At 43.2% G+C, this 15,754-nt stretch overlaps 2 protein-coding genes across 3 annotated transcripts in view; one reads left to right on the top strand and one right to left on the bottom strand.

The window, feature by feature from the left end:
- The window catches only part of rsrc1 (arginine/serine-rich coiled-coil 1), a 108,389-nt gene extending 102,986 nt beyond the window's left edge, over positions 1 to 5,403 (bottom strand). The window contains exons 1-3 of the mRNA XM_075474406.1: positions 5,320 to 5,403; positions 4,627 to 4,811; positions 1,786 to 1,908 (exon numbers count right to left, since the gene is read on the bottom strand). Of these exons, the coding sequence (XP_075330521.1) occupies positions 1,786 to 1,908; positions 4,627 to 4,802 (299 nt within the window). The 5' untranslated portion in view covers positions 4,803 to 4,811; positions 5,320 to 5,403. The remainder of the gene's footprint in view (positions 1 to 1,785; positions 1,909 to 4,626; positions 4,812 to 5,319) is intronic.
- A 1,912-nt stretch (positions 5,404 to 7,315) lies between these two features.
- Positions 7,316 to 14,358, top strand: shox2 (shox homeobox 2). Of its 2 annotated transcripts, none has more exons than XM_075473451.1 (5): positions 7,316 to 8,122; positions 9,769 to 9,977; positions 12,156 to 12,213; positions 12,571 to 12,659; positions 13,494 to 14,358. In XM_075473451.1, exons 1-5 carry the CDS (start codon positions 7,867 to 7,869, stop codon positions 13,749 to 13,751), a joined length of 870 nt encoding a protein of 289 aa, XP_075329566.1. In that variant the 5' UTR covers positions 7,316 to 7,866; the 3' UTR covers positions 13,752 to 14,358. The 2 variants fall into 2 exon arrangements, with proteins under 2 accessions (XP_075329566.1, XP_075329565.1); XM_075473450.1 differs by having other exon boundaries at positions 13,458 to 14,358.
- Positions 14,359 to 15,754: the final 1,396 nt, after the last annotated feature.

Below are 15,754 nucleotides of genomic sequence, written 5' to 3'. Positions count from 1 at the left end.
AATCAACTGGAAAACTATTTGGTCAACAAAGCATAGAAACATCATGAGTATTTTTTATTTTTTTTCCTGGTCCAAAGATCAGTCTGAAACCCAAAGATGTTCGTTATATTCTTACACAAGATGATGACGAGAGAAAATGATCAGAGTTCATAAGCTGGAGCCAGAAAAACTTTTGCAATTTCCTTGAAAAACAACTGGTGATTTGTCAGTTAGAAATATTGCTGCAGATTATTTTAATGAATCAACTAATCATTTCATTTCTAGCGCTATTTACGAAATGACAACTAAATGTCTGCCTGATCGTCCTGCTAAAACAGGAGCACATGCGACACAAACTGCAGCTGTCATCGTTTAACTGCATAAATTTATCATCAATGTCATCATTTTGCACATCCCTACCTCCAACACTGCCTCCACCTCAAAACATCCCACCGCACTCTCGAAGCAACACCAGCCCATCCCACCTGCTCCTTTGCTCACCGCTAAGCCGATTACACAACGCAGCCCTCCTAATCACACTGCAGTGTTTGTAAACACCGATGTCGTCGACTGTAGTTCTAAATCTCCCAAATCCCTTCCACCTTTCATCTCGCATCACACCAGCGATGCCATTTTTGACTGATGTTTTAATCACTAGCAGCTCTATGAGTGACTGCAACTGTACCGCAGAGAGTAGAGAGGTGACGTGTGAAAACCTCCTGGCTGAGTCTTCCGTAGAAACGGTTTAAGCGCACGGTGCAGCACTGAAATTTGTTGCTTATGCAAGAACCTGTGGTCGGAGAGTTGAAGTGTGGTGTAATTTCATGGCGCCATAAACCACACGTGTCAAAACATCTCCGATGCAGCATCCCTTCATCCTAAAATTTCTGTAATGAAGATATTAAAACACTTTTCCCTTTGTGATTAAAATGATCTCTGCTCTCCCCCGCAGCCATACACACGCAAACAAAGGGCCTCGCTCGCACATATATTATGGCAACCTTTTCTTTACTTGTGCATCTGTGCATATTTTTATGTGTTTGTGACTGTGTGTGTGCAAGGGATTTAAAAACAGCACAGTTTACTGGTTCATTAGCAGCAGATTAGCTATGCTAATGACATGGATCACCACACACAGCGACTTTCTCTTTATGTTTCTGAAAGGGATACAAGCCTCGCTATGGCTGACTGCGTGTGTGGTGCAGGTGTGCACACATTAGTTTTGCATGAGTAACTGTCCTTTGGAAGAAAAAAAAAAAAAAAAAGGAAAAAAATATCCACCATAAAACGATGATATTTCAACAAAGTATGTAGGGCTAATGATGATTTCATTTCATTAATGAGTGAAAGGGGAGCTGAATTTGGCCAGACAGATTGGACACATGTAGCATATGACCTGCTGTCTCTGCGTGCTTCGACCTCATTAATATGCACATTGTAAAAGTGTCAGGGAATTCAAACCGAGACATTATGCACGCACACGCAATACAGTAATTCAGCCCTGAGATGCAAGTTTCCATGTGCTTACATCTGATGACATAAGACGTAAACACAAAATGATGTGTTTACCCTACAATAAACTTCAAAAGTGCCTTTTTTCTTTAACAAGAAAAATCTGCGATGGCGTTCCGCACGCTGATTTGTAATCAAAACGCCCAGTTGCTGGGGAAATAGTTTTTCCACTTCTAAATAACGGCGACGACGCTCATCACTTCGTGTGGCCACAGTCAGAAAAAGCTGAACTAAAACCCAGGTGAGTGAATGAAACTCCCAGAGAATAATGTGCGAGTGCCGGTGCTACTGTACCTTCTGTCCCGGCTGCGCGACCGGTGTGAACGGTGGCTCCTCCCTTTGTCTCTCTCTGCACTCCGACTCCTCCTCCTGCGAGATGAACTGTGGGACGAACTGCTGCTGGAACGTCTTCTTCTCCTGAGGCGAACAGACAGATAAAAACAAACATTTCATTCCATCATTGGCGCCGACAGTCACGCTCTGGGGTACAGGCAAAGCGGAAAAAGTAAAACATATGTATTTGCTCTGAATGCAGAGAGAAAATCTGTTTACTCATCTGAGATTCCTCCTTCTTCTGTAAAAGTGAATGTGGCACGTCTGATCTGTTCTTAGAATTTCCAGAGCAATTAAGTATGTGACAACCTGACCTGTTATTAGCAGCACTGACAGCTTATTCTTATTAGTGAACGTACTCAACTGTGGCCCGAAGCTGCAAGCCTCGCACGCTGCCCTATGGTTCCTACACAAGGGCTCCTTGGTGCTCTGCTGCTCTTTATTGTGGCTACAGCAGTGTGTGAAGCATCTGTTTTCCAAACAACAATCACACCATGTTCCTATTGATATCATGAAGCAGGAGACATTTTTTGGGGTTGAACGCAAATGCTGAAAAACCTCCTTCTCTACCGCACAAACAGTTTGTGCAATATCCATTATTTAAAATCTCTTCTTTTGTTTCACCAAAGCCAAAAATAACTAGATCTTTTTAGCAATCCCCTAAAAAAATACATACCCGGTCCTGTGGGACCTTGACAAGACAGAGGAGGAGAAAAGAAAAAGGCAAGCTACACAAATAACACAGAGGCTGAACTATCAAACCAGATTTGTACCACTTAGAGCAGCGCAGCAAAGATCCATTAGTATTCTAAAGGCTGGATCCCAGGAGTGGGGCCTTATGAAATAACTTCCACAGCCGCTCTGCAAAACCACTTCACACATTACACAGAAGAAACGCACAGTGGTGAGCAGAGGATTTTTGGAAGGTAGAATTAGCTCACAACTTTGCACAAAAGCCTGCACAAGGAGTAAAACACATACGTGAAGGGGGGCAAATAAGCGTTAACACAGAAGCCTTTAGGATGAATACACTTTAACACTGAAGAAGTTGGTCTCTCATTCATTCTGAAACACTTTTTATCATCTTGCTCCCTTTTTTGTGCATCTCATATACACAGTAAAGGTTACAATTACTCTCCTTACATATACAAGTTAATTATGTGGTCATGATGTCACCCACCCAGAACATAAGCACTCCTCTGTTTTACCACATGTGAGGTCACTTTACACTGCTTGTGCCTGTGCAGGTTGAAAGTGCTGCAAAACATGTGCTCTCTTTCATGTGAGCCTATTTAAAGGAACTGGTTTCAACAGACACACACACACACAAGGTCTTGATTAATTGATCAAAATGTACGGCTAATAGATGAGGGACTGTGGTCTCACTGCCCACCCAGCCCTACTCTGTGCAGGCAGGCAATGACTTCCCATCAGCAGTAATGGACCTTGACCAAGTCTCATAAATAATTACCATCAACTGGCCTTGTCTGAGCAGCCACACACATCCAGTGGCAGCTGTGGATGGATGGATGGATGGATGGATGGATGGATGGATGGATGGATGGATGGATGGATGGATGGATGGGTGGGTGGATGGGTGCCAGGTAAAAATCACATGAGCTTACAATACTGGAATTACTTTGTAGCGGTTCATGTCTAAGCAGAGCCAAGCCTTCACATGTCCCTGTAGTCTGGATGCAGATTGTGCAATCTATCGCAATCACGCGTATTCTGTGTTTTTAGCTTTTCAGATACAAGAAATAAATCGCTATATAACGCCAGTTATCTTAGTTTTGCATCAACTGTACTCTCGCATAATCATCCGTGGCGCAACGATCATAATAGCGATCATACTCATTATTTCCTGGACATGTTATGACCAAAAAAAAGAAAAAAAGAAAAAAAAAAAGAAAAAGAAGAGCAAAGTTTCAGAATTTCCTATAAAACATTGTGACACACCACAGCTGGTTAAACACTTGTGTTAACAATCAAATGTATCATCTGAATATCCATCTGGCTGCATCAGTTGTGAGGGCTTCAGACTGTTTGCATGGTGCAGTGCGGAGTCTGAATACAGCAGAACGTATGACAATCTTAGCAAAACCATGAGGCTTTTCAAAAATGGTAGGCAATAGTTGTTCAGCAGCGTGTATGGATTTGATTGGCGGTCCAGAGGCGCCAATGTTAACAAGAGACCAATCAGAAACAGAAGTTCAAATTTCTACTGCATACAGCTGATTGAATGAAGCCTACTCACACAAAAACACAACACTGTACTTACTTATAGTTACTTAGCAACTGTAACTTAACCAGATATTTTTCTCCTCATTGACAATTTATTTGCCACCTTTAATAAGATACCTCTGTCGCACATAATTAGTTACTCTAGAATAATCTTTATACATAATAGCACAGAACCTGTGCCTATTCCAACAAGTTCTGAACTGATGAAGTCTGTATGATTACGTCTGACCACTTATACCATCTGAATCAGAATACGTTGATTCTGATGGTAGAAAGGTGAGGTCTTTATAATATCTTTATCAAGAACTAGGGTTTAGAACCCCTGATTTACTTCAGCAACTACAGAGAGGTCTGACCATTGAAGATATGAAGCTGGAAGCAAGGAGGCTTCCTATAAATAAAAAAACAACAGGTGGATAAGTACAATCTGAATCAGTCAGCATCTGGTTGAGGTTGAACTTCAGCATCAGCACCCGAGTTGCGCTCTTGTAGGTGAGGACCTCGAGCAGTACTCAGACCCATTCCACCTGCTCCTATCAGGGGGCAGTACTGTCTCACCTCCTGTCTCTGGAGCGAGAACGGCTCCGGCGACTGGACCTCCGGCTCCGAGTGCTCCTCACCCTGCTGCCAGAGGATGAGGACGAAGAAGAGGAAGAAGAGGATGAACGGCGACGCTGTTTTCTCTTCCTCTTGCTCCGACTGTCATCCTCACTGTCAGGCGATCGCCGACCCATGCTTGCGACCTGTCAGCCGGCATGAAACACAGGGGAGGGGTTGCTCATTAGCGTTCGCTCTTATCAAACTCCGGCCATAATCTGATACTAAATAAAACCCGGGGTATTGACATAGATGTGGCCTATCGAAGTTAACCGTCTATGGCTATTGGTGTGCGTTCTGCACGGTCTTTACTTTTGCAGCTCCTATAACCACTGAGGTGTAGCTAACCTAACCTGTCCCAGAATAATAACCTCCGGTTGTGAGGTGGCACGTGTGTCCCATAAACCGCCCTGACGGTGGTAGCAATACTGTAGCTCGTGCAGGCCGTGTACACACTAGAGATGAATAAACAAGAGTCATTTGTTATGCAGCTAGCTAGCAGGCTAACTCTGCTAATTCAACTGGCATCAACCGATCGCCGCAAAGAGTCCGCCATCTGACTGAAGGCTTTCACCTGCTCAGCAGCCAGCGTGCGTCTCACTTCGCTGGGTACACGTTACATTAAACATGACTGTTGCAAAGGCGAGACATTACCTTGAAATGGAAGTCCCGCTCCCCACCTTTAAACCACTGCAGGCTTCACAACTCAGCCATGCTGCGCTCATGAGACTCTACTCGTCGAGCCGGGAAACGTCGATGAGTCCAGGAATTGGAATCGAACACAGAGCAGTCGATTAAGCGACGGTTCCTGTAAATGTGTTTTGAGTTCCTTTTGCACTCCTTTGCTCTGAAATATGTCTCTTTGTACTTGAACCAACTGGAACTATTGCGGGTTTTTTTTCGTTTGCTCACAACTTTTTCTGTGAGTGTGTCTGTGACGTTGCATTTTGTGTAAAACTTTGAAATAGAATACATGAATTCAATAATAAACTACTAATCATAAAAGCTTGATTTGACGTTTGATTTGGCGTGTCAGTAGGTCAGGCACTTTTCCATCTCTGTATGTATTGTTGGCTGTTCCAGTAAGGTCCATTTTAACACCTGTATTATGTCGTTTCATAGCAATCTATAAGCATGTGCTAATTCAATAAAGCAGCCCGTCTAAAGAAACAACACTTACAATATTTCATGGCTTCCGCTCTGTTTATTTCAGTTGATCTATTTCAGTGTCAGTGTCCAGTCCATGGAAAAACATCTCACAAGAATAGGCTATATGTGGCATAAACCACCAGTGAGTTTGTCATTTCGTTTTGATCTCACCTACCCGTACACCAAAAATATCTAAGGGAGCTGCATATGTAAAATGCCACTGTATTTGCATGAGATTGTCTGCTCAGATGACAAGACCAGAAACAGAGCTGCCAGGGCAGACGTAGCAGCGCGGCAATTCTCAGCTAATTAGAATAATCAATTACCCTATACCAAGTCCCGAAAAAAAAAAAAAAAAAAAAAACATACCGGGAGAGAAGGTGAAGCGACCAGCACTGTGGATCAACAGCGTAACAGGAGCGTTCACTACAAAGAGGCTGTTTGACACTCTGGCTGAATCCATCCTGCTCTCAGATGCAGCAGAATTAATAGTAATTAATGCCTTAGGTTTAAGCTGAAACGTCGTTAATAATTTATTAGGTAGATTGTTGGGCTCCTGTGTGGAAATGAGGCTTTATATAGATTATCAATAAACATGCTTAATTTTGCATTAAATTCATCCCGACGTTCACAAAATCTTGCTGTATCCAGTTTGCTATATGTTGCCTCCTCGCGCCGCTTAATTGCCTTCTCCCCGCGCCATTGCACCTTCGCCACAAAGTGAGCATTGCTTATTTATTTACTCAAATATAGGCGTTCATTTCGGCGGTGAGGAGGGGAGGAAGCGAGCTAAAAACTTTAATTAGTGAGCCCAATGGCAACGCATCGCGAGAGGCGCCATAATTAAGCGTTTAGCTGCTATTTAACATCCTAATAGCTTTTAAAAAAAACTCCACTGAGGATTAGTATGAAGCGATGATGACACTGCAAAAACACACCATTCCTGATCAGAAACGCAAACCGTGGATGGCGCAGAAAATAATGGATAATTTGTCCCCAAAACTTTGTGGGTTCACAACTCTAATAATAATAACAACTTCGATTTGTGATGTAACTGTAATAAACGTGTCGTGTGTTTTTTTTTAATCACACCCATATTTTCTTTTCATTTATTTTTCCCTTTTGCGATTAGCCTAATTCAATGTCTCAGATCAAAAGAGCCAAAGTAGAAGCAAGGAAACACACAAAATCGTACCAGGCCCAAGGCCAACTGTGTGCAACCAAATGCATCCCCTTGAACTCGATCTAAAGCTCCTTCCAGAAGTCGATGCTGCTCTTCTCGGCGTCCCACCTGGTCCGCTTTCACCTCTTTTCTCTCCGTGTCATCGTTGCGTCTTATTTTTCTCCCTCAGATCACAGAGATAGACTGAGGAAGGACTCCTCATCCATGTGCTTCCCCTCTCTCTTGTCATTTTCAGCTCTTTTTTTTTAAGCCACACCCCTGCAGAGAGAGAGAGAAAGAGAGAGAGATTGAGAGGCAGTGACGGAGAGAGACGGAGTGGGATCCGTGACCATCTCCCGGGTGTTTAAAAAACTAACTCAGGACAATAACAGCGAATGAGCGCTTAATTAAATTAATTAGTCCTTCTTGTCAATCTTGGATTAATGGCCAATAGCGGCAGTGCTGCTTAGTGTTTTTTTTTCCTTCACTACTCTTCTCTTCTCTCTCTCTCTCTCCCGTATCAGTGAAGGGGAAGGGGGGCTCATCCCGGCATCCTGAGGGGAGGTAATTTGCACGGATCAAGGGGGCAAGGCGCCGCAAAGTATAAATACTGTGACTTCAATAGAGGATCACCAGCAGGTTCCCAACTCCGCTACCAAAGGAGGAGGAATTGGCTGAGAAGATACATCTTCGTCTATTTTTTACCTTCATCCACAGTTGGCTGCATCACCTTGTATCATTTTCAAGGGGTCGAATTTAAAACGAGCCACACCATTGATGTCTTAAGCTGTCGTGGAGCAAAGGGAGAGTGCGTGCGTGCGTGTGTGTGAGAGAGAGTGAGTGTGTGGTGTGTGATTTTTTTTTTTTCTCCAAGAGGAGAGGAAGCAGTGATGGAAGAGCTCACCGCTTTCGTGTCTAAGTCTTTCGATCAGAAAGTGAAGGAGAAGAAGGAAGTGATAACCTACAGGGAGGTGTTGGAGACCGGGGCGACGCGAGCAGGGAGCAGGGACTCTTTATCCGCGGAGCCGGGGAGCCGAGAGGAGGCGGCCGCTGTTAACCGGAACGTTACGCTCTCGCCGGGCAGGGAAACGGACATGCTCGGCCCGGAAAGAATCAGGGACGGCGGGAGCCCCAAACTCATTGACGGTAGGACTTGCGTAGTGTAGCCTGCTGCACACTGTTCTTCTGGAATGTGAGAAGGACTTAGAGACTAACAGGGGGGGCGATGAAGTGCAGAGATGCTTGTCGAAATGATCTCCAATTTGCGAAAATTGTATTTTCTAACTTGTGATCCAAAGGGAATCTGCAGGTTTTAGCAGCCTAACACGGGCATCGTCGGTGTACAGCAGTAGCAGTGCAATACTGCGCTGAAAGAGGGGGAAATGAGACCCTTTATCCTCTTTTTGAAAGAGTATTTGTGTGTTTTCATTCTATAATCGTGCGTCCTTTGCGTCGTCAACAGAAACCTTAAAGGCCATGTGCAAACATTTGCAACTTTCCCGTGTCTGCTTATGGTACATTTTAAACAAAAGTTTCAAATTACAGTTGCAGAACAAGAGAGAAGGCCCACATGTGATAAACAAGGAGACCCTGTGGGAAACAGATCTTCTCATGACAGGACTCAGTGACTTGTTTCATATAGAAGACTATTCATGAAACACGAGTGCACTGTCGCCCTTCGATTTGTCTAAAGTAGTTTTAAAAGAACACTTTGGCCATCTTATATCTGTTTGGAGATCTGCATTTTATTACATGCGACAGCCATCGCCAGGATTGTTTTTATCTGTGATCTGTTTAGATGACATCCCTCATGCTTCTGGAAAAGGCACGTGGAACACCTTATTTTCTTAATTCGTGGAGATCAAAACCTGTCAATTCGTAAATTTCGCAAATGTTTTCACGCGTGAAGTCTCACCAGGCGCCACAAAGTAGATGGCTCACATACAACCTGTGTGTGAAATATGAAATAGCAACACCGGGAGGAATTCTTTTTAGAGAAATTAAACGTCGTATTTGTGCATGATACATTTTTTTTTTTAATCCAGACATAAATCACATTTTAGGATTTAAATCCATACACCAAAAGGCAAAAGTTTTTTTTTTTTTATCAAACAGCACGAGCTGCTGATTTTTATTTTTGTAGGCTAAATGTCGTCAAATGGAGAAATTCCAACAATTTGTCCCACATTTTAAGACGAATGCAGTTCGTCTTAAAACGTGACAACTCACTGGACAATAATATGTTAAGACTGGGTTTGGTTTGTAAAAGTGACATCTGTTCGTCAGGGGCAGCGTGGTTAAAAGCGGAACAGTGACACGCGTGTATCAGACATCCAACAGTGGGCACAGCGTTGCATATTTATAAGCAGTTAATAATTAAAGAGTTTTATGTAGCTCTACAAAACATCCGACGTCTGGTGGCTCTGTGATATTAGAGGGCGGGTTTTTCTTTTCTATATTTCAATATTTCTTCCTTGAGATTTTTGTTTTTTGTTATTTTTATAATTTTTTTCGGAAAGCTCCGAAAACACATTTTAAGCAGCTACTATTCGCACGTTTATCAGCATCGTTCAACCCTTTGATCTGCGGTGCAGACTCTGTACACCTGGGTGGAGGTTTAAGTTGAAACCACCGAACCAACGATGCCATTATTTGAGAATTCCAATATGCATCTGACGATTTTTCATGAACGTGCGGTAACGAGCACAGATTTTTTTTCTCTTTTTTGGGGGGGTGGTGGGGGTCACTGTACGCGAGGCTGACGTTTCCTTCCTTTCCCGTCTGCAACACAGGCACCACAGATGTGAAAGAAAGGAAAGAGGACTCGAAGCCCATAGAGGACGAGGCACAAACTAAAATCAAGCAGAGAAGAAGTCGGACTAACTTCACATTAGAGCAGCTCAATGAGCTGGAGCGGCTGTTCGACGAGACTCACTATCCGGACGCCTTCATGCGGGAGGAGCTAAGCCAGAGGCTGGGACTGTCGGAGGCTCGAGTACAGGTAGGAAGAGCCAATTCAGCCCGAAAGAAAATAATCAGTGGAAGGAAGAAAAAAAAATCTACTACTACCACTAATAATAATAACAACAGCAACAATAATAATGTTGCATTCCCAGCATAATTGAGAGCATTATTGCCATCATGGAAGTGTCAGCCCGTTATTTCTATAACATTAAAGATCACATGAAGAAAAATATTAAAGAATGACAACATCCACAGACTCTACGTTCCTGTTGGATTTTATTTGATTTTTTCTAAATGAGTGACAGAAATGTGCACAGACACAACCCTGCCTGCACTAAAGCCTGCAGGCCTGGGTCTGTTTGGTCGGTCCAGTCGAACCCCAGAGGTGTTCGCAGGTTCTAATAAGTTGGATTCTTGGATTGGAGCAAAGAAGCAGCACCACAAATGTTATTTTCCTCCACTTTTCTTTATGATTTGATTATCTTTCGATCAGACGTGTGTTTTTGGCGATTGAATGCATTAATTGTCTCACTCGGTCCCTGCTTGTGTCACCGCTGTCGTTTTAATCGTGATTGTCAAATGCACCGAAACAAATAAGCCTACATTGATTGTCTCCAGTTCGCGGTGTGTGTTACCGAGGCCCTGTTTGTCAGTGCTGCTGTATTTTTTCATGGGGATAGACCATCTGTGCAGAAACCCAGTCCGAGCTGTGGGAGATGGAAGGTGGGGGCTCAGACATGAGGTGGGGGGGACAATGAACATATAGAAACCTCTTTTCATCTGAAAACCTTATAACATCTTATTTCTTTTTATCCTTTCTGCCCTGGCTCAGGGGAGCACTGAGCATTTGTGTCATATTGTATATGGTGCTCGCTCTGGTTAAAAAAACAACAAAAAAAGAAGTAATCACAAAACGGGGCCCGAAGCAGATCTCCATCATGAATTCACCCCCCTCCCAAAAAAAAAAAAAAAAAAAGAAGTTAAAACCAGCTTTTTGCGGGGCTCCCCAAGCCTGAACTGGAATCTCACCAATAAGGCGTATTGTGTCCCGAACAAGGAGCACAGCTCGAGGATTTACATAAATTATGTATTATTTTCAAGCCAAATCAAGACCAGCTCTCCCTCTATCTTTTATCTCCACTGGAGTGCTCTATCTTTTTATTCATTCATCTATTTATTTATTTTACCAGTTGCGTGCACAGACCGCACATTTATTTAGACTCGTTTTCAAATTCTGCCTCAATCAATAACTGCACTGCATTTGCTTTTATCAGCGCCATAAATTATACCTGAAGCGTCCGCAAAAGGACTTCCGAGTGACATACACTGGGATCAATAAATGAGGCCAGCTGACAGCCAAATCAATATGATATTTCAATCATGCTTTCACGGGGCGTTTATGGCCCTAATGTAAGGGAGATCGCAGATTGACACGTTGTATTGTGGGCTAATTTAGTCCCAGCTTTGTCTGAGAGATTCAAAGCAGATTATCATAGTAATAAATCGTTTAATCTGTGTTCCAAGGCGTTTCTCTGAAATTGACGCTTGTCGATTTCAACAGAAGGAAAAGAGAAATGGGAGCTGTCTTTGAAGCGATGCTTTTTTTTCTTTTCTTTCTTCTTTTTGTGAAACTAAGTGTTGTGGCGGTGATTAGACAAAACTGCGAGGCATTTAAGCGCTTCTCTGTCATGGATTTTCTGCAGATAAGGGTAATTAATTTCAGCGGTCATTTAATGAGAGTGAGACGGAAAGAGAAAGAAGGGACGTGCTCTCAGATCGCTTTGCTCTGATGTCCAAAACCGTAATAGCATTTCTGCAATTCGATATCCGAGAGTCCATTCAACCCTTCGGGGACACTCATCTATAGAAAGATGAAACCAGCGCTGACAAGGTTATTTATTGTAGCCCAATAGTAATGCGCATTCCCAACAAGAGTGCTCCTATTCTACTAATATGAGTTCGACATCGGATTTACTACATTCCCTTTTAAACTCACTGCTTCTCTTGCTCGGCTCTCTGCTCCAACCCCCTATACTCTTCCTTGTTGTAGACTAAATGTAATAATTAAAATCTGGGGTTAAGCAGTGTCATTAATATTTCAGTGCTCCTCGGGGATATTGTTTTTCTGCGGTTGTTGTCACTTTGAGAGGAATTACACATGGCCTCACAAGCAGCTGCCAATCAGTAGGTCTCTAATTAATTTCTGTCCCTGCAGGTTTGGTTCCAGAATAGAAGAGCCAAATGCAGAAAGCAGGAGAACCAGCTACATAAAGGTAAAGCTGCATCCTGGATGCTCCCACAAATGCAAATGCGGATGCCTATTCTATGCTATTCTATTCTATTCTATTCTATTCTATTCTATTCTATTCTATTCTATTCTATTCTATAATGCAGCTACACACTCAAATGCAACATCCTTCCTCATACTGTTACTATTTGCATGGTTTAAAGTCCAGTTAATTATGCCACAGAAAGCTCACTGAGTGTTTGTCCTCCTTCTTTAAATGTGCCTCAACAATTATACTGCTCATTATGCTGCCCTACAATTTAGCCTGCTCTTTATGGCGCTGCATATTCTTCTCACAATTAAAGTGTCATCTGTGTTTTTTTTTTTGTTTGTTTTTTTGCAGGAGTCCTGATTGGAGCAGCGAATCAGTTTGAAGCTTGTCGTGTAGCACCATATGTCAACGTGGGGGCTTTAAGGATGCCATTCCAACAGGCAAGTTACTTTGAAGCGTCTAGTCTTAAAAACCAGACCAATCCCGCCCCCCTCCCTTCCTCCCTCCACTCCCGCCCCCGACTGATGTCTTGGCACGGTCTGTGCCCGAGTGCTATGCAGAGACTCCAGTTCCAATGTAGGGGGTAACTAAACTCTTATTACCACACTGGCAAAGACACTGTGCCAACATAGCGTAGCTTAATTGGAAAATTCCCTCTTTTTTTCCCCTCCTTCTATTTTTTTAGGACCGTCTACGGGCATAATTTTACTGTAGTAAATAAAACATACAGTGGTAGAAGGTGTAGATCTCTGGCGTAAACAAGTTCCAGAATATTTTCTTTTCACGGGAACTTGGCTAAAAAATTAATGATGTTTTGACCCACGCAGGGACATCCGTGTCATCGGAGTTATTGAGCTTTGCATCTCTATGAGGGGGACAGTAGTGAAAGTCTGAGCAATAACATTGTATGTAATTTAGGTTGGTTTTCATTTTAGCCCATGTCCAGGTCTCACTTTGAAATACCTTAAAAGTTTGAATAGAGATTCTGTTTTCTGTCCAAATTCAAACTCAATGAGCCAATTGGTTGGTGATTGCTCACTGAGTGGTCTGAGCTCTAAACCTAGCTGAAGAACAGCCTCTGTGGCCACTAGGCCCAGCCACACCATAGTACAGCGGAGTTTACAATTAATAGTGGTCTAACTGAATTATGAAAGTCACACTCGTGAAAATGACCCTTCAGACAAAGTTAACGCATGTTCTCCCCCCTTCTCTCCCCATCCGTGCGTCCCGTCCCGTAGGATAGTCATTGCAACGTGCCGCCCTTCTCCTTTCAGGTGCAGGCGCAGCTACAGCTGGACAGCGCCGTGGCTCACGCGCAACACCACCTGCACTCTCACCTGGCGGCGCACGCACCCTACATGATGTTCCCCGCTCCGCCGTTCGGGCTGCCGCTGGCGACGCTCGCGGCAGAGTCTGCTTCCGCCGCCTCCGTTGTGGCCGCCGCAGCCGCGGCCAAGAACACCAGCAAGAACTCCAGCATCGCCGACCTGAGACTGAAGGCCAAAAAGCACACGGCCGCTTTGGGACTGTGACGCCAGGGAGACCCGAGGACACGAGGCGCGGGCCCTCTGAGGCCTCGCCACTGAGAGACACTGAACAGAAAACGCTCACAAAGTGAGAAAAAAAATATCCATGGACGTAATTTATGTTTTCTTAATGAAGGAGGACGAGCGTAAATATAGAATATAGGCTATTTATGAGACAAAGAAAAGACAGTGGGAAAAGACTGAGACGTGATAGCCTACACAGATGATTTCTGGACGCTAAAAGGTGGCGGACGGGGGGCTTTCGCAGGGTCCTCCACCGCAGCCACGCGGCTGAGGAGGCCGGCGGGACACCCCGCGGAGGAGGAAGAGAGGAGCATGCAGCCGGGTCGGTCGATTCTTTGTCAAACAAGGCGAACCACTCTGCAATTGTTTTGTTCTGTTTTAATGTTATATTATTGTTTTGATTTTATTATTTTTTTTCCAATATAGAGGCTGGCCTCGTAATATTTCAAAAAACACTTTCTCTGCAAAAGGACAGAGCGGGAATTCTTTGACAAAATAGGGACAAAAGGACAATATTCGGAGAGTTTCTCCGTCTGAAAATGCCTCTGCAGTGTTTGCATGAGTTTGTGAGCCATCTACTCCCCCCCCCCCCCCCCCCCCCCCCAGTCTCCTCTCCCTCCTCTTCCCCTTCCCCTCCCTTCTCAGAGGAAGGGCACCTCTCGCTTGAATGTTTGGCCTATCTGACCTTGTTTGGACCTCTTCTGGAAAAGGTGAAACAGGCGATACGCCAGATATGTGAGCTTATAAAACATGTGTAGGCTGAACGTTTTTATCATAATTCGATCTAGTGTCCATATTTACATGGTGATTTGCTCTCCTTGTAGAGGAGGAGGACGATATGCCAATAATATCACCTTTCCCACAGCGAACAAATGAACACATTACAGTTAACACGAGGATTGTATGCGAACCGGTACGGGCACGTGTAAGATATGTTTATACACCAGAAACATGCATTATTTTTTATTATTTTGTGGCTTTATGAATGCCTTGTGGGGAATCTGTTCATTTTATATTTTACTTTATTTCCGTGTATTAAAAACCATGTGCTTTCTGTATGTAATTTTGATGTTTTTATAACAATGAAAAGGAGCTCACCTGAGGCACGGGTTTCTTAAAAAAAAGAGAAAAGAAAGAAAATTCATGAAATTATTTGACTTTTTTTTTTCTCCATCACATGTGAAACGTGAATCCACCTTAACACAGTGTTTTTCGTTCCTATAATAAATTAACTAAAGTTTCTTAAATGAGTTGACATCATTTTTTAATGATTCAGCCGATTAATTATTACTATTATTGCTGTGATTATTATTGTTGATGTTGTTGTCAGTAAACCTTTGAGGGCAATAGACTTTTAATAATTCATGCCTTCAGCTGAAGGTCTTTTGATAACGTCACAGTAGTGACAGGCCCGTTTAGTGGCGAACATTGGTGTCTGTTGCTGCGCTCGTGCCAAACCGTTGCATTATTCATAGTTTGGTTATGGAGGGGTTTGTTGAGGAGGACTCGTAATTTCCAATACAAGCTAAACAGGCTGATAAAGGAGGCTATTCAGTGACACAAAGATACAATTCTGCAGCATTTCAGATAAAAAAAACAGTAATGCCTTCATTTTTACTTTGAGGCTGCTTGTGTAGTTTTGAAAGGACTGCCTTATTCTTGCAGGAAAGTAAAACCTTCCGGAACCAACAGCAATCCCCCAACAGCACATTAATTCCTCAAAAATAAAGGTGGAATTTTTTGAAAATTCTAATGATGCCGACTGTTGTATTAACCGTTTGAGCTTGTAAACAACCTAAACATAATAAATATATTACTTGCAGCCTCCATCCTAATCCATGTTGCAAATTGGATACTCGCACTTTGTCACACCCGCGAGATGTTGTCAGTGATTGCGATACCAAATAACTGTTAAAATAATCAAACAAAAAGTATACCTTCACGCACGGGCTTGGCATTGTGCCCATCTATACTGAATGCAAACA

The sequence above is a fragment of the Odontesthes bonariensis genome, chromosome 9, assembly GCF_027942865.1.
Source record: "Odontesthes bonariensis isolate fOdoBon6 chromosome 9, fOdoBon6.hap1, whole genome shotgun sequence".
NCBI lineage: Eukaryota > Metazoa > Chordata > Actinopteri > Atheriniformes > Atherinopsidae > Odontesthes > Odontesthes bonariensis.
Note: the sequence above shows the minus strand (reverse complement) of the source record. Positions and strands in the feature narration are given on the sequence as shown.